This window comes from Haplochromis burtoni, unplaced genomic scaffold (assembly GCF_018398535.1).
Source record: "Haplochromis burtoni strain Fernald_Lab_line unplaced genomic scaffold, NCSU_Asbu1 Contig_77, whole genome shotgun sequence".
In the NCBI taxonomy this organism is placed as follows: domain Eukaryota; kingdom Metazoa; phylum Chordata; class Actinopteri; order Cichliformes; family Cichlidae; genus Haplochromis; species Haplochromis burtoni.
The window spans coordinates 2053896-2075434 of NW_024582438.1; the positions used below are offsets into that span (position 1 = coordinate 2053896).

At 44.4% G+C, this 21539-nt stretch overlaps 3 protein-coding genes across 7 annotated transcripts in view; 1 reads left to right on the forward strand and 2 right to left on the reverse strand.

Moving 5' to 3' along the window:
• The window catches only part of LOC102301942 (uncharacterized protein C3orf20), a 9501-nt gene extending 3907 nt beyond the window's left edge, over positions 1-5594 (reverse strand). For 2 of the 4 annotated variants that reach the window (XM_042221977.1, XM_005929062.2), the window contains exons 1-12: positions 5391-5593; positions 5216-5310; positions 4664-5100; positions 4292-4330; positions 4091-4190; positions 3086-3292; positions 2801-2950; positions 2537-2651; positions 1660-1785; positions 1511-1582; positions 1130-1301; positions 629-848 (exon numbers count right to left, since the gene is read on the reverse strand). In XM_042221977.1, coding sequence (XP_042077911.1) covers positions 629-848; positions 1130-1301; positions 1511-1582; positions 1660-1785; positions 2537-2651; positions 2801-2950; positions 3086-3292; positions 4091-4190; positions 4292-4330; positions 4664-5100; positions 5216-5310; positions 5391-5447 — 1790 coding nt within the window. In that variant the 5' untranslated portion in view covers positions 5448-5593. Of the gene's footprint in view, positions 1-628; positions 849-1129; positions 1302-1510; positions 1583-1659; positions 1786-2536; positions 2652-2800; positions 2951-3085; positions 3293-4090; positions 4191-4291; positions 4331-4663; positions 5101-5215; positions 5311-5390 lie in introns of all 4 variants that reach the window. The other 2 variants (XM_005929060.2, XM_042221978.1) reach the window with 2 other exon arrangements.
• Positions 5595-6047: 453 nt separating this feature from the next.
• LOC102302644 (methionine aminopeptidase 2) lies at positions 6048-12323 on the forward strand. The gene is made up of 11 exons (XM_005929063.3): positions 6048-6298; positions 7010-7123; positions 7338-7400; positions 7960-8062; positions 8369-8530; positions 8707-8888; positions 9138-9232; positions 9851-9947; positions 10049-10152; positions 11161-11276; positions 11393-12323. The coding sequence occupies exons 1-11, from the start codon at positions 6154-6156 to the stop codon at positions 11643-11645; spliced, it is 1434 nt and encodes a 477-aa protein (XP_005929125.1). The 5' UTR covers positions 6048-6153; the 3' UTR covers positions 11646-12323.
• A 96-nt stretch (positions 12324-12419) lies between these two features.
• On the reverse strand, positions 12420-20806 carry LOC102302948 (netrin-4). Of its 2 annotated transcripts, none has more exons than XM_005929064.3 (10): positions 20480-20806; positions 19805-20352; positions 17923-18195; positions 17025-17172; positions 16621-16809; positions 15771-15978; positions 15538-15650; positions 15322-15390; positions 14487-14660; positions 12420-14074 (listed from the first exon to the last, which is right to left on the reverse strand). In XM_005929064.3, the coding sequence occupies exons 1-10, from the start codon at positions 20589-20591 to the stop codon at positions 13932-13934; spliced, it is 1977 nt and encodes a 658-aa protein (XP_005929126.1). In that variant the 5' UTR covers positions 20592-20806; the 3' UTR covers positions 12420-13931. The 2 variants fall into 2 exon arrangements, with proteins under 2 accessions (XP_005929126.1, XP_005929127.1); XM_005929065.3 differs by having other exon boundaries at positions 17025-17151; positions 20480-20805.
• Between the last annotated feature and the right edge of the window lie 733 nt (positions 20807-21539).

The window sequence follows — 21539 nt, forward strand, 5'->3', positions numbered from 1 at the left end:
GAGTTGGAGGGTGGGGTGGGCTGCTTTTAACTATGTAAAGCACTTTGTGCTACATTTTCTTTGTATGAAAAGTGCTTTATAAATAAAGATTGATTGATTGATTGAAAGCAGCGGAGTCATTTTTGTCCCCGCTGGCCTCTCGGCTAAGTCCATCATGAAAAATACATATTTTAAAATCTCAATGAGACTTTTACCTGGATAAATAAATAATATATATAAATTCTCTTTAGTGTGTTTACTTGGTTAAGTTATCCAGAGTAGAAACATCCAGATATCGCTGTATGTCACATCATTTTCACACATCCACTGGAGCACTGAGCCCTTCTAAATGTCGCCCAGTGGAGCTGTATGTCAGGAGGAAAATGTCCAACTCATTAAATGTTTTTCAAACTGCTACATCTTCAGGGTGAAGACTGTGTAATGTTTAATTTCATCTCTGTGAGAGTAGCGAAGGTATTTGCCCAGTGAATTTACAGAGCACTATTGGTTGCCATGTGTCCTGTTTCTAGCAGTTTTGGAAATCGACTGAAGAGCAAAATCTCCTGAAAATGTCAGAAAATGTCCTGACCTGATCCTCCTAACATAACATTGTTCGGAGTTTGTGTGTGGAAATGGCTTTAGCGTGCACCTAGGCAGGACAACGGGAACGTCCGGCGCTCTTTCGGCTGATTGCGACAGGTGTCCGTGAAGCTCCCGAAACTCATCTCTGCTATCCTCCGGCTGGACAGGGTTAGCATTTACTCGTTCAGGTAGCTTCACAGAGGGCAGAGCAGCTGACTGTGCCTCTTTTCTCGGCCTGGTCCTCGGTGGGGCATCTGGCATCCGCTTTGAGCCAGGACACTTGATACCTGAAGGAGAGGAAGAGGTCACTCAGAAATGCACACAGATACAGAGTTGCACAGATGACCGTGAACAAGATCCTCATGGAACTATTCAATAATGTCGAGTTTGCAGGATAAAGTGATCCTGTAACTTTTTGCTTCATTGAACTATTCCAAGCAGCTCCGACCAGGTCAGGTTTTCTTGATGTTACAACCAGCTGTTGCAGTTTTATCACATGTGGGGAGAACAGGGTGAATGTCAGAGAAGCTAGAGAGGCTATGTTTGGAAGCTGTGAGCGTGTAAGTACCGACAGCCACACGATAACAGTCCAACCAATCTTCCACGGTTTTGTGTACTCTTTGCTGAAGCCTGATCAGTGTCCCGCTAGGATGACCTCCTCTTTTCCAGTGTGCTGACGACTCCTCCTGCCTCTTCCCTTCTCTCACCATCTGGAGAGCATCCCGAGAGCACACCGACTTCTGCCACACAACATTATGTGCGCATGGTAGATTATGTTATGTAAAGCATTTAGCTAGCTGCTCTATACACAGTAACCACCGGCTATTTGTGCACAAACGCACTGGTGGCTATTAAGCTAACTGCTCCTCTTTATCTAATCAGCTGTTTGATTCACTCAGTGTCACTTTTCCACTCAGACACAATCATCTGATCATTAAAAGTGTCTTACATGTGTCAGTGGGGGATACAGGAGGTCTTGAGCAGCATCAGAGATAAAGGTTTCCCGAGTCTTCAAATAAGACTGCAAATGCAGAACTGATATTACAGAGAAATATTTTAGCTTCCTCAATATCAAGGTGAAAAACAATGTAATCTTACTGTTTCCTTTGGCTGATTAAGGTGAGACCGAGCAGAAAGCGGAAGCTGGGCAGTTTCATTTTCACACCTGAAGGTGAGCACTGCAGACGTACCGCTGGACAGACTCACAGACACGTGATCAGAAATCTGCAGGAGACAAGCAAACACTTTTATCGGTTATTAGAAAACGAAAACCCTAAAGAACAGCAAAGTGGCATAAAGAGTTAGCAAGTCCTCCTGTCTGCGGCGCCTGAAACGATCCAATCTAAAGCAAAAAAACCCTGCAGACAATAAAATATGAATCTCTGCGTCCTGTCAGCGACAGTTAGTGTTGCTGGGATTTATGCTTGAGTAGGAAATCTACACCGTAGCTACATCGTAACCGCAAACCCCACTGAAACCCTACAAAGTGAGCTGATGTGCATGAGAGTGGATTATATATCCTGAACCCTAAAGTATAACATTGACAACAAAACTCCCCCATCATATTTTTATGATTTCTTCCCAAGTCTCTTGTGGTTATAGTACCATAACATATGATTTAGCATATGTAATTCCAAAGGCAAAAACCACAGGGACCAAAAATCATTTAGATAGTTTGCTAAAAAAAATGTAATATTCATATTTATTTTCAACTTAGTAATTTTTTAAAGGTTTTTCAGATGTAAAAGCATTCTTGCCTAACAAAATGAGGAGTGCTGCATAAAATGTTTTTATTATTTCATTGAAATTCAATAAAAAAAAAAAATCAATCAGCTGCCTCCCCAGAAATATAAGTAAACACTGTACTGCCAGTTCCTCCTGTGTGTCTCTGGCTACTTTTGCTCCGAATTTTTCAGTTTATTGATGAGAGAATAGCAACAACAACATCGAGAGGAGATTAATTCGTAGACCCCACCTGTATTGCAATCTTTTCCCTGTGATATGTCTTCCAACTCCACTTCTTAGTTTTGTTTCCGTAAATATCGCACATGAATCCACCGTTCTGGTCCCACAGTGCTGTGACGGCCGAGCTGCATTAACAGTTACAAACGATTTAAAACAAACAGGCGAAGCATGTGCAACAGAATTTTGATATACGTGTATTTTTACATGTTACTTCATATTTTTCAGTATGAAAAAAAAATATGAAAAGAATGGAAGCCACCTGGCATGCACTCACCTGAGAGGATGCGTGACGGCCCCGCGCCCAAATGCTGTAATAGTCGCGAGGATGGTGGGAAATTGGCTGTCAGTGAACACATTGGTATAGAAGCCTCCGCAGGGCAGGCCTGAGTGACTCTGGCACACTGCCATGCAACCAGATGGGTAACTGAGGGGCCACAATTACAGGTCATAAGGTCAGCAGCAGTGACACATTTTCCATATGCCCAAATCCGCCTTTAATTCTGGACACTCATTAAAATTGAAATCTTTATGAATAAACATGATGAGAAAAAGATGATACTATATGAATGAGGAGCCATCGTTGATCCTGCAGTGCAGTTTTTGCCGGGCAGGATCCTGCTGTTTCACTTCTGGTATCTGTGGCATCCCGTTGACTAAAGAGGAAGGATGGTCCTTTCTTCTCCTGCGTGTCACGTTAGCCTTCATATCCCCATAGTGACGGAGGATAAGCTGTTCGTTCGGATCCAGCTCAGTTGTTGGCAGTTTTCTACGTTAAAAAAAAAAAAATACGGTTAAGTGTAAACGTTTTTGGACAAATGTGACTTTTGTCGTTTTCGTGTGAGTGTTCTTGACTGGGTTAGATGTTGTGAAGGGTTATTTTGAACCATGGAAATAAGCCGTCATCTTTTGGTGTTGTTATATTTGTTGATTTTGCTACTCCTAAAGTTTTTGCTCCGTCTCTGATAGGTTTGTTTTTTCCCCATTTTCAGATGGCCTTCGCTTTTACTGACCTTTCTTTGGACCTCATATTGAGAATTTAAATGAAAAACTATCAAATGCAATTGCATCATTTGAAATCAACTCCAGATCTTTTATCTGCCCAATTAGTCATGAGATAAAGAGGGAATCGACCTCAAACTACTGCCAGTCAATTGTCTAATCACCTTTGAGCGTCTGACAATGGTAGACTGTATAAAAATGTCCATTGTTTCCAAACAGTTTATGTGCAACCTTTGTCAAACCCTTTGAAATAAAACTAAAAGTCAGCCCTTCAACCACATATTGACTGTTTGATTTCAGATCCCCTGTGTTGTGTACAGAGGCAAAATTACAAATAAATGTGTCACTGTCCAAAAGCCTATGGACCTTGTCGTATATTAAACAATGCATGTGAAAGTACTGGATTATATTGCTTTAACCAGATAAGGATTTCAGTAACTGATGACCAAATGTAAAATAGCCTGAAATTCAATCAAAATGGATTCATCAGATCAGCCGACCAACAGGATCTGATCATTTGGAAATGCAAATGCTATTAATGCAGAAACAGACGCTGACAACTCACTCTGGATCTTTTGCTCCCTGCAGTCGCTCCACCACCCACTGATACAAACTGATCCTGTTCAGCACATCACTGGAGGCCTGATTAGGCTGAGCGATCAAACCTGCACACAAAACACACGACACAGCGGAGGCAGCGGAGGCAGTGACAGAGTCATCTACGCAGTGCTGCAGCTGCATGTCATACCTGCATGTTTACACTTACTGGATGAGATGGAGGGAGTGGCTGCTGTGGAACTGCGAGCTGTTTAAGAGCAAGAATGTGAAACTTAGTCTTAGAAGGATTATAATACAATTTCCAAGCAATTTCACGTAAATGCACTCCAAACTCAGAGTGTGCAATGCTCAGAGAAACTGCAAAAAGAAAACAAACAAACAAACAAACAAACAAACAAACAAACAAAACAAGAGCTACATCTCAGTTTCTACATGCCTCACAAAAGAAGAAGACTGAACAAGTATGGGCTGTTGGAAAGGTCCAATTTGGGGGGGGTTAGATGGATACCTTCCTGGTATGTTATCTTCCCTTGTAGTGTTTTTATGGCCACAGAAATGTGCCTGAAATTATTTCTTTTACCTCTACTGCATCTTGGCTCGCTCTTTTTCACATGTGGGTTTAGTTTGGTTCGCGACTTTCTCCCTGTGAAACCAGCACTTCTTGCTGCGCACGGGTTCTCCTCTGCCGTTTCCTCCCGGCCGCTGGCTGACACCTGGCGGGGAGGTTGCTGCAGCTTCGGGGAGCCCACAGACTTCGGTAGCTTGTCAGTCAGTTTGGGACTTGAACGCAGCGCCCCTGCAGTCAGATCGTGCCAGGAGCAGTTCAGAATATTTACAACCCCGTGAGGAAGACGCCTCTCATCAGCCCACCTATGCTGCCAAAGCAGGCGAGCCAATTCATTTAATAACTGAGGCGCTGCTTGCTTGTATGCCTCGATCGAACCGTTCAGGTTTAAAGCAGACGATGTGCCAGGTTTATCGCCTTCTTCCTCCCTTCCCTCGTTCTCCTCCAGATTACTATGAGAAAATAAGACAGGTTATTTACAGTAAACCACGTTTCCTTCTCCTCCTCCTTTTTTCGGATGCTCCCACAGCAGATCATCTCTGTCAGAATGTGCAAGCCTCTAATTACCTTCGTATCCTGCCCTCGAATTGTGCTCCTCCATTTATCACACTCAAATGTAAAATGTTTCCTCGCTCTCCTTTAACTCGATTTCGTCCTGCTGGCTGCAGAGAGGCAAGTGGACGGTAAAAGTTGTGCTCCTTCTTTTAAACTACACAGTCAGCAAAACGCATCCTCACCTCACCTGATCAAAGAAATAAAAGGGCCCCCGTCTGCCTTCTGTCCCACCAGAAGAACTCATTTCCCGTTACAAAGGGAGAAATCCCCCCCCCACACTGTATCTCTTTGCAGCAAAGCAAAAGTAACCTAGCTGAGAAAAAGTGCTTCAAGATCAACATTTCGCTCCAGCAAATACCCCCCTCTCCGTTCATGTTCTCGCCTTGTTGCTTGGATACGCACTTCTCGCGTTACGCACGTTAATGATCGACTCTGGGCATCAAATTGAATCTGTGACAGTGCAAACAACAATACGTTACTCTCAATAACAGATAAGGTGTCGAGCGTTTGGCAATGTGGACACACAAAGAGAAAGAAAGGGCGCGCAGGTTGATACTGAGGAGCTGCAGCAGTCAGGTGTGCGCTGGGCTGCCAGGTAACCTGAAACTCAGCCGCTGGACGGTCGGAGAAAGTGATGAGTCCAGCACGGTGCAGCTTTTAAAGGCCACACACCGGGACAGGACTGTCACATACATCTGAGCATCACAGGAACTGTGAGTCCAAACAATGTAACTCTAAAAATCTGATGACGATTGAAACTTTTTTTTCTTTTCTTTTTTTTTGCTGCTTGGCGCACAGGAGGATCGTCTTCTTCTGTTATGGTTAAGTTGTTGCATAGAGATCGTCTAATAGCTCGTTATTGGCTGAAGCTCCCTCCAGCACACTTTTCTGCTTTGACCACTGGAGGCTCTCAGCAGCTTATGCGTCACTTCGTCTCTTAGCCGCTGATCATGGCGGAGCTACAGTTCCAGGCTGAAGTGGAGCCTCAACTTCTCAATGGGGATGACTTGAACGAGGAAAGAGAAGAAGCGGACGCCTCGGAATCGGTAAAGAAAAAAAGAAGAAAGAAGAAGAGGAGCAGAACCACAGCGCCAGGTAAGGAGCGCATTTTGCGGTTAGAGAATCCTTTTAAAGAAAATAGCGCAAAAAAAAAAAAAATGTTCCTCTTACTGCTCGGTGTTGTGCAGACCATTAAGTGTACTGGACATGAGACTTTTTCAACCTGTCAGAGGGTATTCCTGTCCAGATGTCCCAACTCTCAGCGGCTGCTGCTGAAGCTGAGGGCGCTCATCTGGAAACGGGACAGACTCCGAAAATGAAATGTAACGTCAAAAATGGATTGGAAGCTGTCACTTGAAGATATGAGGGGAATAAATGTAACTTGCCCAGATTAAATATGTTTGATCCTATAATTCTCCACATAATCTGCGTGAAATTATGTAATAGACCCACAGTTGTAGTGCAATACGATGACATGTTGCCAGTTGCAGCATTACTGCTTCATCAGCAGTAAAATCCCAAAAGGTTAAGTTGCTGAAGCTGCCCTAAGTCAAGCGTGGTCCTCACAGCTCTGTCTATGAAGGGCTAAATGTCATAATGCTGCAAGCTGCATATGCCCTTGAGGATACTGACTTCTCAACGCAAGAAATTATTCACACATCCTGCCAAGTTCAGATCATGGTAGATGCACTTTCTTGAATGGACTCTGAACCACAGATAATTTACTCCCTCTGTGTATGTGTGTGTGCGTGCATGCACGTGCATGTTCACCTGCACATGCATGCACGGCATTGTGTGACTTTGCAGCAGGGACAAGCGAGGCTGAGGGGGATAGAGACGCCGGAGGTGTTGGTGACGTGACAAAACAGTTGGAACAGCAAACGCTGGAGGACAAAGAAAGGGCCGAGGATGGAGAAGAAGGTATCTTCTTATTACAGCCGCCCACTATCAGCATCATTGTCTGCAGCGGTCATGCTGCTGGACTTCAAGTCCCAGAAAGTGCACTGTGAAATTCAGCTGATCATATCTGCAATGTGATATTTGATTTTCAGTAGCACACCGGGAATTGTGCCCAAACGCCTGTCGATATTTCTCACTTTGCAAACTGTATTGAAACTAATGATGCTTTCAACAGATGGGGACGAGGGAGAGAACTCAGCTGGAAAAAAGAAGAGGAAGAAGAAGAAGAAGAAAGGATGTAAGCTATTTTTTTTCCCGTAGCGCACCAAAATGCACCAAGAATTTAAATTCTTCACTCAGCAAGAGGATTTTTCTTATTGTTTGTTCATTTAAAAAGCAAACACACGCACACTTAAGATATTAAGCAGATATGTAGCATATGTTGATAGCATTGAAAGATCGTTCAGTAAAATCTTTGCGGTTGTGTTTGAGCATTGGCGTGTATTCGAAAACAGACATCACTGCGTTGAAAGCGCTTTGGAACACCAGATGATTGCAAACAGAGCACAACAGCAGTTTGTCTTTTTTTAAATCCATGTCATTAGTCGTCAGTATTGCACAATGCACGAGTGATCCTGCACGTGTCGGACAAAACTGAAATGTTGTTCAGACAGGACGATATGAATGACTTCCCCAGCACTGTAATTCTCTTGCTGTACCAGAATGCCAGGCATTGTTCTCTTAAAGTCAAAATATCAATGTCATGAGCACAAGGGCTCATAACTTGTTAACGTGTTTTATTTCCCCTCTCCTGCTGCTTTTTCCTCTGTTCCGCCTTTTCTGTATCTGGGCCACAGTGAAGGGACAGACTGACCCTCCCTCAGTCCCTATTTGTGAGCTGTATCCCAACGGAGACTTTCCAAAGGGAGAGGAGTGTGAATATCCCCCATCAAAAGACGGGTGTGTGTGACCTCTACGTTGTTCCTTCCGTCTTCCGTTATGTGGCATTCCTACATTTAACTTAGGTCCCACTTTCCGCCTATCCATACAGGCTATAATATACTAATTGATCGTGTTTCCAGTAAAGATGTAAATCCATTCTCTTTTTTTTAGTATATTTTGCTGCAGTTAAAAATATCAGCACTGTTTTCACCTGTGCCGTGTTTTTTTCAGGGAGCATGTGTCATAGCCTCATTACAAACATTTGTATAATGAGAAAATAATGAGTGCCTCCTCTCCGTGGTGCTCCCCTGCACCCACCCCCAGGCGCAGCGCAGCGTGGCGGACCACCAGCGAGGAGAAGCGGGCCCTGGACAGGGCTAACGAGGAAATGTGGAATGATTTCAGGCAGGCGGCCGAGGCACACCGGCAGGTCCGTGCGTATGTCATGAGCTGGATCAAACCAGGGATGACCATGATAGAGATCTGGTGAGAAACACGCTGATTTGTCTTTGAGAGTTATTGATATGGTCTCAGAAGATGAGAATGTGATTAAGACCTTGAAAGAAAGGGAGGATCTGCTCCCACCTTTTCTCCTCTGAATGTTTTACCTGGCTTCTCTCTAACATCTGCTGCCTCTTTGTGTTTCTTTCTGCTTCTGTCAGTGAGAAGCTGGAAGACTGCTCCAGGCGGCTCATCAAAGAAGATGGGCTAAAGGCGGGCCTGGCTTTCCCCACAGGCTGCTCCATCAACCACTGCGCAGCCCACTACACCCCAAACGCCGGAGACCCGACTGTGCTGCGCTACGACGACGTCTGCAAAATTGACTTTGGAACGCACATCAACGGTGAGAGCTCGCTAATAACTTTTTAAGTGCTTTTTCAAGTTACGGTCTCCCATTCCCCATTTGGCACGGTGGAATGATGATTGCCTTATGATTCTGGCCGCCTGGAATAAACTGTTCTCATAAGTTAATTAACGTCCTCTTTTTCTGGATGAATACATGCTGAATGTTTCTGCAAAAAAAAAAAAAGTGTAAAAAAAATGAAAATAATTAGCCGCTGCCGGCACTAACCAAACTGTTTGGTATTTTCAGGTCGAATAATAGACTGTGCCTTCACCGTCACTTTCAATCCAAAGTACGACCGACTGCTGGAGGCTGTGAGAGACGCAACCAACACTGGCATCAGGGTAATAGGGCCCGTCCTCCCATGCACCGTGCTTACACAAAGACTTGTGAAAAGAAACGAGAATCATCAAACCAGATCACAGTTTAGGTTATGATTCATATCTAGTCTGAAATGCAACTGTGATAACGGGTGACGATAACTCTGAAATAACGGCACAAATCATAACGTACAGTGGCGTGTAATAATTCAGGGTGACATAAAATGTGCACGCTGTTGAATTCCTGCCAACTGCAGGGGACACACGGTTAAAATCTGATGTAATCTTATAGTGAGAAAGCATAAAAGCAATCAAGTGTAAAATAGAAATGCATGGATATACAGCAACTGAACAGCGCATAACGCAAAAAACCGATAATTTATATTTTTTTATTAAACATGTGGCTGGAAAAAGATGATGTCTCACTTAAATGTGACTACTTTGGTACCTGATGTTACCTGATGATGCTCAGACTGGATATATTAAGGCTGTCAGTATACGATTCACTTATTCAGAGTTAGTTCCCCCTCAAAAATCAGAAAAAAAAGAAGTGGGATATGATTCTTACTCTCCAGACCTTCAGTGTGCGATGGATGGCGTGTTATTTACTGACGTGTGTGTGCAAACTCTGATCTGTCCCAGTTCGCCGGAATTGATGTGCGCCTGTGCGATGTTGGCGAGACCATTCAGGAGGTGATGGAGTCTTATGAAGTGGAGATAGATGGGAAAACATATCAAGGTAAAATAAAAATGATGCCATGCTTCATCCTTTTTAATCACGAACAAGGCTTAGAGCTGCTTCCTGTTTATGAAACCCTCTGTGTGCCGCTCTCTTGACAGTGAAGCCGGTAAGGAATCTCAACGGCCACTCTATTGGACAATACAGGATACACTCAGGGAAGACGGTCCCTATCGTAAAAGGTGGAGAAGCCACAAGGATGGAGGTTTGTACACCATTTACCACAGATTACACGTGGATTAGACTGTGGGGCCCAAATTAAAAAACCGCAGACCTCTTTTTTTTTTTTTTTACTAAAGCGTTTGAAATTAAACCTTTTCCACCTGACTGACCTTGCGTGAATGCAAATGGAGCCTTTTTAATTCTTAAGTGCAACTGGACGAACATGTGGCTGGTTAGGGTTACGACGGGGTCTGGAGAAATGTTCCAATTCGCCGCTTTAACAGCTTCTCGGTCACCCTCCTAAGCACCTTAATTACACTTTTTAATGGAATTAGCGGCCCCATCGAGTTGCAACACGTGTTAGCACACCAGCCACTCGTTTCAATCGTGGGCATCAAGAGTTCATTAACGGGGCCAAGGAGAAAGACGGCTTCGCATTATGCAGGGAACTAAAGTGAGCCTGTGCCTGGCTGCACAGCTGTGGTGCATGGCTGGGGGTTTTTTCTTGGACAGAAGTGGGCATTTTAATTGGGAAGTTGCTGCGTCAAGCCTTTCACCTGATGGTTCCAGGAGAGTTGAGGAGGGGTTGATGCTGATGTGGCAGCTTTGTGTATTGTATTTTTAGCTAAAGTGTGTTGGTGTAAAAGGGCAATTACCCTCTTTGTGATCAGAGAGTGGCAGCTGGGTGTGCCACGGGGACTGCTAGCACTTTGACTGATTATCGGTGCAGCGAGAAAGGGCGTCTCAGTGCTATCAGCTCGTACCACGGGGGACTCCGACAGCAGTCACGTGCTGATAGAGACGCAAAGTGCCAGTGAGATCCGACCAATCAACAGCTGAAAAGAGCACTACCGCCCTTTAATAGACTCTACACGAATATGTCATCGGCTGACAACTTGAGGTTTTTGTTAAATTTGCTCTCAGCCTCCCCTCCTCCCTCTAAAGTGCTTTTGTCCTATGAGTGCTCAATGACACCTGCCCTGCTCTAACAGTCTTTCATTTCTGCACTTTAAAGTCCTCGTCTCTTTTTGCTTTTTTTGCTGCTTCTCAGGAAGGTGAAGCTTATGCCATCGAGACATTTGGCAGCACTGGAAGAGGCGCTGTCCACGATGACATGGAGTGCTCGCATTACATGAAAAACTTCAACGTGGGACACGTGCCAATAAGGTTTCTGTTTTCACCTCATCGCCTCGTGCTTTATGTTTTTATACGGTGGCTTTCTTCGATCTCCAGTTTGTCACGTTTCTCTCACCTCTCTTTCCGTGTCGCCACCAACACCGCAGACTTCCGAGGGCTAAACATCTGCTGAATGTGATCAATGAGAATTTTGGCACTCTGGCATTCTGCCGCCGCTGGCTGGACCGCCTGGGAGAGAGCAAGTACCTCATGGCGTTGAAGAATCTGTGCGACCTTGGCATCATAGACCCGTACCCACCTCTCTGCGACATCAAGGGCAGCTACACCGCCCAGTATGAGCACACCATCCTACTCAGGCCCACATGCAAAGAGGTGGTGAGCCGGGGCGACGACTACTAAGCATGCGTCAAAATCCACAACGAACCAGGAGACGACAGACTTCTTCAGACTGACAGCAAATATGCAATATTTCTCTGACCTAAATTTCCAGTGCTTGAATACCTTTAGATAATTGTTTTAGCAAAAAAAAAAAAAAAGACTCTCATGAAGTTAGCTTAGATAGTTTTGTTTCATTTTTTTCTCTCTCTCCAAAGGATCAAGCCAATAGTAAAAAGGGCATATCTTTAACTGATTCAGCGTTGTCATTTTAGCTTTTTTTTTGATGTGCTGCTTTTAGATAATATGCAAAAGAGATTTATGCAAAAGAATCATGCAAAAAAAAGGAGGTTTAGGTGCTCGCACCTTGCCTGAACATGCTGTGCTTTATTGCCTTGTTAAGCTCATGTGAGGAAAACGAAACCGCTATCAAATATTTCTACTTCTACATTTCTTTGCTTTATTTTAATTTGAGGCAGTTTTATAAGAAATAAATTGTTATAAATCTTGCATCCAATGCTGCATTCAAGTTCATGGAGCTCTCTGGCAGCTCTAGAGACATCACCGATACACAGCAGTTTTACAGTTTATTAGGAAGACTACTCCAAAACCTAATGCAGGCTGTGCTGCAGTGCTGAAACCTGAGGAAAAACCTCCGTCTTAAGAAAGAGTTTGACCAAAAATAAACATTACAACAGTGAATGTTTATTGTTTCCACTTATATTGCTCCCTCTTTTCTTAGCTAGTAAGCAAAAATGTCAAATGATGTCAAACTTTAACCACGTACATGTGTATTTCTCTCTTTTAACCAACGGAGGGCGGTACTCAAACATGGGTTAAATATCAGTCAGCCACCTCTGCTGGTGAAGATGATGCAGTAAGGCACATCAGGCTGTTTATTCATAGCCTGGTGCTTCTGCATAATGTGACCGAGGAATGAAACCGATTTTTCCCAGAAGCATTAAGAATGAGCACACTGATGTTTAGTTTGTGCAGTTTAGATGAAACAGAACGGACAGGACACAGAAACAGCGTTGCAAGCATCACGATGACGACAGAACACATTCATTCACCCTAAAAAATAAAAAAAAAATCACCACCTTGTCCTCTAAAAGAAAATTTCCAGCCCATTTCTCTTATTTTGGCAAAGTCTTTCAGACAAGGGCATGGGTGGTGATGCTATGGCTGAGGAATGTATCATGTCCCCTCATACAGTTTGTCCTTTCTCCTTGGAGACAGCAGACCAGGCCTATTCTTAACCGGGGGCTGGCTCTAAAGTGGCTTGTGGACTCCGGATCTGATACACTGTGATGTCCATTAATACCCCGGCTTTTAATACATATTTATTTTGAGGCAGCAGGAGTCACAGGCCAAAAAGAGAAGCATATGTTCAGAGAGCATTTACAACACCCAAACACGCACCGCCTCCTGCAGGGCTGACTTAAGGGAGGTCTTGTCAAGCGAATCCTCCTCATGTGGAAGCAGGTCTTCCAAAGAAGGTGAAATCCTTCCGTAGCGAGCTGGCTATGAGAGCAAACAAATCCCAAGTGTTTTAGCCTGTTGTATGCAGAGAGGGTTTTGTTCTCATCAGTCAGCAGGGGGGCGAGTGGCCCAGAGTAAAGTGGAGCTGCTCAGATTTAAGCCGTCTGATTCCTTTAATGTTTTTTCATCCTCTCCCTTCATCCCGGAGTTACTTGTTCTGACCTGCACAGTCCCAGACTCACCACCAAGGACATCTAGCATATGTACTCTTCCACACACGCTGCCTGATGTTTACTCGTTCATGATTTATCGGCAATATCTGTGTGACGACACGGATCATTCAGTCTGTGCCTTTGCGAAATTTCAAAGTAAACAGTCTTCCATAAAGTGGATACAGCAGGACGCGACTGTTTTTTGGCTCGTGAGCTCCGACAGCGAGGAAATCGAGCCAGGAAATGAAGTATAATTGAGTATTTAATATGCACTTCTTGCTGCTTTATAAATAATCTTGAAAGTTTTATGAGCTGAGGCACAGCATAACAGGAATACAATTCAGACAGCTTTGTGCGGATGAAGGTTTTTACGGTCTGCTTTGTTCTCTTTGATCCTACAGTGACTGTAGTCTGGAAGGTATCTGCTCTCACATGCTTATTTTTATCACAGGTTCACAACCTCAGTCCTATAGCTTTTTCCCCCTTTTGTTCTGAGACCATGGACCGTGGAAAAAAAATAAAAGAAATAGGCAGCGGTTTCACTTTCATGTCCAAGTGAGGCCTAATTCAGACAGTCCTGCTGCCAGCTGCGTCCACTGCACTTCTCGGCGGTTCCCTACCAGTGGCCGCAGTGTTTTCTGAGGATGTGGAGGAGTTTGCGTCCGAGGCTTGCCTTCCAAGGTTTAACAAAGCTCTTGGTGTTAACAATAAGTTGGCCTTTCTTCCAGTCTTCATGACCAGCCACCACATACTCAGATCCTATATTGGAGAAGGGGAAAAAAAGCAATAATGTATTTCAGATCTGCTGAGAATGCCACTACAGCAGGGTGAAGAAAAAAGAGAAAAAAAATGACTATGGAAATGTACATCATTTAGCTATAACAAGTTAAATACCGCGCTTCCCTGGCTAGCTTAGCAGAAGCGATTATTGTGGAGTGTTAGACGTGAAATAGTCTCATAACAGAGAAGTGTGTCTAATCTTTTAGTTGTAAATGTCCAATTTAAATGAGTAATGCTTGGATGTTGGCACTCACTCAAAGCCTCTGTGAGAGGCGACAGGGATCTTTCACTCTGCACAAAGCCGGCACTCTTGTGCACTCAAGAGTCGACTAATTATACACTTCTGCATCGTGAGCAATAAAGTTTCTCATTGGAGCCGGCTGCAGCTGACCTGGGTTGAGGATGGGGCAGGTACAGCCGTGGGTGGTCCAGGACTCTGGGTAAAGGGTAACACTTCCCCTCTGGATCTTCATCTGAGGGTTCTGATACAACACCTTCTTGACCTTGACCTTCACCTCTGCGTGAGAGCCTTTGTCGTGGGCTGACATCACCTTTGCCACCAGTACTGCCGAGGCAAGAAAACAACCAAAAGAAGTAAACAAATAATAACCATGTGAGAAACATTCTAATCGTTTAGAATATAAGTGTTGACTAATAGTAGTACTAATAAGACTCTAATTAGAATTTTCTAATGTGTTTTTTGGCTCTGAAGGAACATTTCCTCACATTTATGAAAATATGTTATTTTTAAGGCATGTAATTTAAGATATGGGGTGGTACCTGTGGTCAGTCAGATGTGACATAAGCATGAAATGTTTAACCTGCTAGCTCCGTAGACAAAGTCCACACGATGTCCAATTTTACTGATTTGCATGGTGTCTTGCATCAAAGGTGAAGGTAATTATCTAGTGAATTCCCCCCTGAGCCATCGGGTGTCATATGTCCTGCCTTCTGCACATTCTTTCCAGGTAGCAGCCTCACCTAACCCAAACTGATCACTTCAAGTCAGGAGAGCACGTCTGAAGCGGACTTTGTCCTGTTGTGTGCTCCCTGTGAGACAGCACCTGATTATCTTGACACTGTCCACAGGTCATGTGCAAAAATGATTTAAAATATGAGACCCTAACCCTATCCTGGCCTCAAGACATCAAGCATTTCATTATAAATCATTCAGATTGTTAAGATTGACTCTCACAGGTTTACAATAAATGTAAACATTTTTTTACCATAGTCAAACTCTGCAGCACAGAAGAGTTTAGGGTTGCCAAGGGTTACCTCTATGCATTCACATTTCTCTGGAAAATGAAAGTCAAACAGATAACAAGATTAATACACATAATTTCACCGTGAAGTATAGATTGTTAGATGAAAGCAGCCTTATTTGCATCTATGTGGGCCGATGAGCACGCAGAGTGTTTGGCGTGATGTGACCTGTGACTCACCGGAGTGGTGCAGTGCAGAGAAAAGCTCCTCTACCCTAAAGAGTGCCGTCTCACTATATTTGCTGCTGTGTCCCATGTGGCCACTGGCTGTATAGAAGACCTCCACATCTGAGCTGTGCCGCAGAGGTAAAACCAGTCAGAGCCAGTTAATAACCCAGTATGCTCTCAAACTCCCCAGCATAAATCACCTGATTTATTTCCATTAATACATATGGTTGAGTCTTGGCTCTTACCCAGAAATGCAGTCACCAGTGTAGGGGTCACAGTCCCCCGTGCAGTCACACGGACGGCAGCCGTATTCATTAAGCCCCCAGTATCCTGTCATGCAGCTGTCACAGTAGGAGCCTCCGACACCGGGCTTACAAGTGCACTCCCCGGTGTTAGGGTTGCAGAGAGTGCTGCCACCTGAGTGGACTGAGCCGACAGGGTGGCAAGAACAGGCTGTGCAGGAGAGAGTGACAGAACAAGAGAACTGCGTGTTAACATCTCTGTAGCAAACACTTCTGAACTTCCACATCAGCTGAAAGGCAAATGTATTTTATCATTGCACTCGTTACAAGCGACAAGTCGGAAGTATGTTATGAGTCAGTGTGCTTTGAGCAGATGCAGCAAAAACAAACAGTGAAGGACTCCCTCGGCTCGCTGTCTGAAGGCTCGTTGACATGACAGATTAATTTTTTTTTTTCATTTCTAGTTTGTGTAAGAAAGAATGTTGCAGAATGCTTGGAAGGATGGAAGGGCAACAATGGGGAAAAACGTGGAGACATTCCTCCACTGTTTGCAATTACAGCCACACTCTGAAACCTCGAATGCAACTTAAGCAAGAATTACAGAGACTCCTGTTAAGGAGCGGGCTGGAAGTCTGCTTAGTGTCTCATCAGTGACTTAGGAAAGTGCTGGAGCAAAATCCCCTTATCAAGGAGATCAATGTGCTTTAATCCAGAGGGTAAAAAAGAAAAATCAAAACCCTCCAAATAGCAAATTCTGCAACTCTTAGTTGGACTTTTCAGCTGGCGTTGCTCCAAATAGAGTTTAAAGTTTTGGTTTAAGGCCAAAAAACAAAGGCACACTGTGGGGTCTTACCTTTGCAGGAGTCAGGTGCCATTTTTGGTCGGCTGGGATCTCTGTAAAAGCCCTTCTTACAGCTCTGGCAGTGACGGCCCTCCGTGTTGTGGCGGCAGTCGTCGCACACCCCGCCACGCCGTCGCCCCGTTGCGAGCCACAGCCCTCGACTGAAGTGACAGCTCCTGGCGTGGCTGTTACACTTGCACTCTTTGTTCAGACGAGCGTGGGAAAAGAAAAGAAACATTCAAGTGTGACGCTTTAATCAGCTCACCTCTCAACTTTGAACCCCAGTGACACTCTTTAAGCGGTGCATCAGCATCTAAAAGGTGTGCGTGTGATTTATGACGCTAAATTAATTTTCCCGATAAGCCAACGAGCCGCGTGTCCTACGATGCATCTCACTCTCTCGCCCCATCACTCACTCTGACACTCGTGCGCCGTCCCCGTGATGCCGTTGGCGGCCTGCCAGGGTTGATCGTTGTAGAGAGGTGCGCAGCGCTCGCAGTGCTCGCCGGCCGTGTTATGTCTGCAGGCACACTTGCCGTGGACCTGCCGGACAAACGCACCAGACTGAGAGAATTTAACAGTTATTGAGCGTTTTATTGTATCTGCATGCACTAAAGGAACATCGCTTAGAGATCAGTTATGACTTCATGTGTCATGTGACCAATTTGAAATTGTTAATTTAGCTGTTTATAGTTAATTATACACAATAATAGCCATTTTAAATAAATGTGTATTTTGGAGTCATTGTTGATCCATTTTCTAAAATTGATGCTGCACATAAACAACCATGCACATTGTAATAAGCACCTAATGTACTTATAACCAACCTCCTTCTTAAGTATCGCAACATAGTGGCATCTAAATGCACGCTGACAGTGTTTACACACTGTGCAACATGTCTACACCTCTTAGGCTGTGTTGGCAATAAACTATTGTTTCTATTCTCCACTTACAGTTAAGAGAATAACATGACTGAGACTATGGGCTGTTAAAGTATTAGGCCGAATACCATAATTAAGGTTTCCACCCCCTTAAATCCCTGTAATGGTAGGTAAAGCTGTGGCTTAATATTCAGTCTTCACTGCAGCCCTCCACTTCAGCAGCACATACCAGCACACAGCTGGGTAACGAGGGAGTGGTGGGAACAAAACCCCAAACCCAAACCACATCACAAACCTCGAGACAAACTGGGGGCATCAGCAGATTTCAACGTGACACAACATTTGAGTACATTCTCACAAGGGGGCATTTTTGTTAGTGGGTTGTCATGTACCTGCAAACCGTTTCACAAACTCAAGCTCAATGAGTGCTCACCATGTTGCTGATGTTCTGTGTGCCGGAAAGGTGGGCACGGGCCGGTTCGCAGTGGTCGGCGTGTCCATTGCAAAGGCAGCTGCCTTTGACTATAAAATCATAGATGGCGTAATGATCCGTGGGGAGGGCAGAGGCACCAGGATGCTTGGCCTGGCAAGGGCACGGCTGATTCTGCAGCAGACGGACTCTCAGGTTGGTGACCATGAGCTGGTCCTGAGCAGCCGGGCCATAGGGATCCACTGAGTGCCAGGGCGACAAGGCTCGGTAGATCACCTGGAGGATGAAGGGCAGCACATGTGAAAACCTCCAAAAACCTCTCTAACAAGTATTAAAAAAACAATCTTAGATGCACTGACGGATCATGACCAAACATAAATTAAGTTTGTAAAAGCAGGCACCAGCCTGGATTTCCTCACACGCTTGTGCTACAGCTGCTGTTACAGCAATACACGAGTAGCTTAAATGTGAACATCAGTGTATGGTTCTTCTTCTCCCTCGTTACATTTTGTTAAATGTTGATTGTTTAGACGAATAATCTCAGCCCGCCTCTGAATTCTAAGAACAGGGATGAAAACTGTGAGTCACACAGAGGAGAAGGAAGTTATCACAGGCTCAAAACATTCACTTTTAATATCTATGGACTAAGTCTGTGTATAAAATACACTATATACTACAATATCCTCTCCAAATGGCCTTTCCTTTCCAGCCCATATAGATTATTTTTAAACATGTTGAGCCAACTGGAAGTGAATTATATATTTTTCTGGAAGCATACTTGAATTTTGTCACTTTTCCTTCAAAACCCACACAGTCACCTGCTGTTTAAACCATCTGTTTGCAAGGGGCACGCTTGCAGAAACCATTTGAGGGAGTGGAACTAAAGGACAGCAAACAAACTGAGAGCTCGTACTGAGGCCCAGCATGAGACAATGAGAACTCTAGAGAACCTCAAGAATAGAAATATGAAGCTGAAAATGAGGGAGTGATTACTTTGCTAAGGTTTGTACAAGTCATGAGCATGAGAGAGACTTGTTGCTGTGTCAGAATGGTTGTGCAACACTGTGGCACCACGCACTTGGTAAATATACAGAATCTGATGTGCAATCTGAAAAGGCTGATTTATAAGGAGCGCGTTTTACTTCATCTCTTTACCAAAAACAAACAACAACAAAAAACAAGGTTGACTCTAAATATTCATTTCAACAATTAACATTTCAGGGCTTCTTAGCAGAAGAAGGGACGCTAATTATAAAGGATGAGAAGCAGAGCTCACATACTGGCAACACACACACTTCAGGCAAATGCACTGCAATTATGAGATCAGCCATATATTCATTGTGTTATCCAACCAGAACCTCCCAACATGTTCTTAGGCAAATTTAGAGCAAAACAAATCTTTACTCTGTCCAGCGAGAGTCGATCTGTGAATGAAACATAGCTGGTGGTAAGGCAGCATATGGCTTGTGTGTGTAAAAGAAAAAAAGTGTCAAAATGAACTCTGATATTGTAGCTGTGCATATCACAGCAGCTTGAGGCTTTGAAGGCACGGCCCATGAGAGGGAGATTAGTTTACAAAGCTTGGTCAACTGTTTGGTTGGTAGTTTGTGTGATAGCAGCTAATAAAGTGCCAATAAATAAATCACAAAGGTGAAGCAGTTGCTGTGAAGTGCTGGGATGTCTGGCAGCACTGATGTGATCCCTGTCATATCTCAGAAATGACACTCCAGATCTGCCCTCCAGATCTCTGTCTGAGCTACAGTACATCACTCTTCTCCCCTTTTCAAGGCTTTTTTCAAAATGATTCGACTTCAGATGACTTGTTTGATTAGATATGTAAATCCATAACTCCATAAGCACATAACTCAGATTTCAGGACACTCACCTCTCCTCTGCTACAAGGATAAGCTCCTGAATACTTGGAGGTGCAAGTTGCCCCACCCTCGCCAACTGGTGACCCCTCCACCAGGCCAAACGTCTCGTCGCAGTTTCTGGCAAAATATCTGAGGGTCTTCCATGTGCGTCCACGGTCCTGGGAGCGCTCCAGCACCATGGCAGCAGGGCGTGGGGAGCGGAACACCAGGATCAAATGGGTGAAGAGGAACTCCGTCTCCAGATCCAGCTGGAGCGTCTCCTCCTTTACCCCCTCCGCAGATTGCCACCAGGTGTCAGGGTGGCGGAAAGAGGAGTCGCTCATGGCAGATGGAGGGTGCTCCTGGCTGGGGATGGCAGAGTTACACCGGCTGCACGTTGCCGCCGAGCAAGACCCCCAGCTGCTGCGGGGGGCGGAGGTCTGTCTGTAGAAGCAGAAGGGCTCCGAGGAGTTGAAGCCGCACACCGACCGAGTGCTCAGCACTCTACCCAGGGCCAAGTTGCCCATGCGGGGGTTGCAGGCTCGTCCAGAGCAGCGGTGATCCCTGGCTTTAGACGTTACTGGGGAGAGAAAGTGTGTGTTTACTTTTGGGATATTAGTAATTGGAGATCCAGCTAGCATTTTCCAACAGTTAAACAACTTTCTTAAATGACACTGAAAAGAAACACCAAGCAGGTTCATACTCACCGGCTAACAGAGGAGAGGATGCGCTCACCGGGAAAATGAGCAGCAGAATCCACAGCCTCATCCTGACTGCGCTGTAAGTCTGCATAGGGTAAAACAAGGCAAGAAGGCGCATTCAAGTGCTTCATCTAAGGATGCCCATTTGCTAATAACGTCCTCTTTCCCTGTTATAAAACTGCTACAACAGACATTTAGAAATGCTGAGTTTAATTCCGCCTTTTGTCGTGTTTAAATCCTCTGCAGGCTTAGCTTGGACTAGTTCATCCCAATCCTCGGCACGCATTATTCTTCAATTATTTCCACTCCACCCCTCAGGATTCAACTTTGCTGTGGAGAGTTTTCATTGACATTTGGGAATATGAAGAGATTAGCACCGCCCTCTTCTGGTCTTTTCCAGACCACTCCCACTCCCACTAAAATCTGAAAACACCAAAAGTATTCCGGGAAGACCTTATGACGTAAACGCTTTAAAGATGATAGTGTTGGAAAAAATGATGAAGCGAGGTGATTATACTGAAATATACAGGCTTCTATTTTTACTTCTAATGATCATCCAACACAGTTCAAATAATCTTTTCTTTTTTTTATTTGTGTGCTCTATTTGTTTTCATTTTTAATTTTAAAATATGAAGTTGGTTGTAATGATCCTCAGTGCAAACACATTAGCTTATCCTATAAAGAGAATACACAGCAAGTAAAATGAGACAGAGGGCACCATGGCTGTAGCTAAAGGGAAGGGTATGAGGTGGCACTATAAACTGTAAATCAAAGAAGGGAGTAGCCATCATGACATCACTGACTGGTCAGTGTAGTCCAGTGTTGGGATAGTTAGCCCCCCCAAAAAGCAATGCATTGCACATTCCTTTATTATGCCCTGGAGGAAATAAACTGTTACACTACTCGTCATTTTACTTTTCCGTGTCCCTGTCATGTCCTGAAATGCCTCATCAGTTCACAATATAAAACTTAGGTTAAAGTCCCTATCGTCCTGAGCACATATAAACACACACACACACACACACACACACACACACACACACACACACACACACACACACACACA

Bases quoted from the DNA above. Each gene is read 5' to 3' on its own strand.
- LOC102302948 (XM_005929064.3), bottom strand. From the start codon at position 20,591: ATGCGCCTTCTTGCCTTGTTTTACCCTATGCAGACTTACAGCGCAGTC. The intron at 15,651-15,770 runs GTAAGAGCCAAG...TCTGCGGCACAG, and splicing joins ACTGGTGACTGCATTTCTGG to CTCAGATGTGGAGGTCTTCT. The intron at 14,661-15,321 runs GTAAAAAAATGT...TTGCCTCGGCAG, and splicing joins TGCTGCAGAGTTTGACTATG to TACTGGTGGCAAAGGTGATG.
- LOC102302644 (XM_005929063.3), top strand. From the start codon at position 6,154: ATGGCGGAGCTACAGTTCCAGGCTGAAGTGGAGCCTCAACTTCTCAAT. The intron at 7,401-7,959 runs GTAAGCTATTTT...TCTGGGCCACAG, and splicing joins GAAGAAGAAGAAGAAAGGAT to TGAAGGGACAGACTGACCCT. The intron at 9,948-10,048 runs GTAAAATAAAAA...CTCTCTTGACAG, and splicing joins AGATGGGAAAACATATCAAG to TGAAGCCGGTAAGGAATCTC.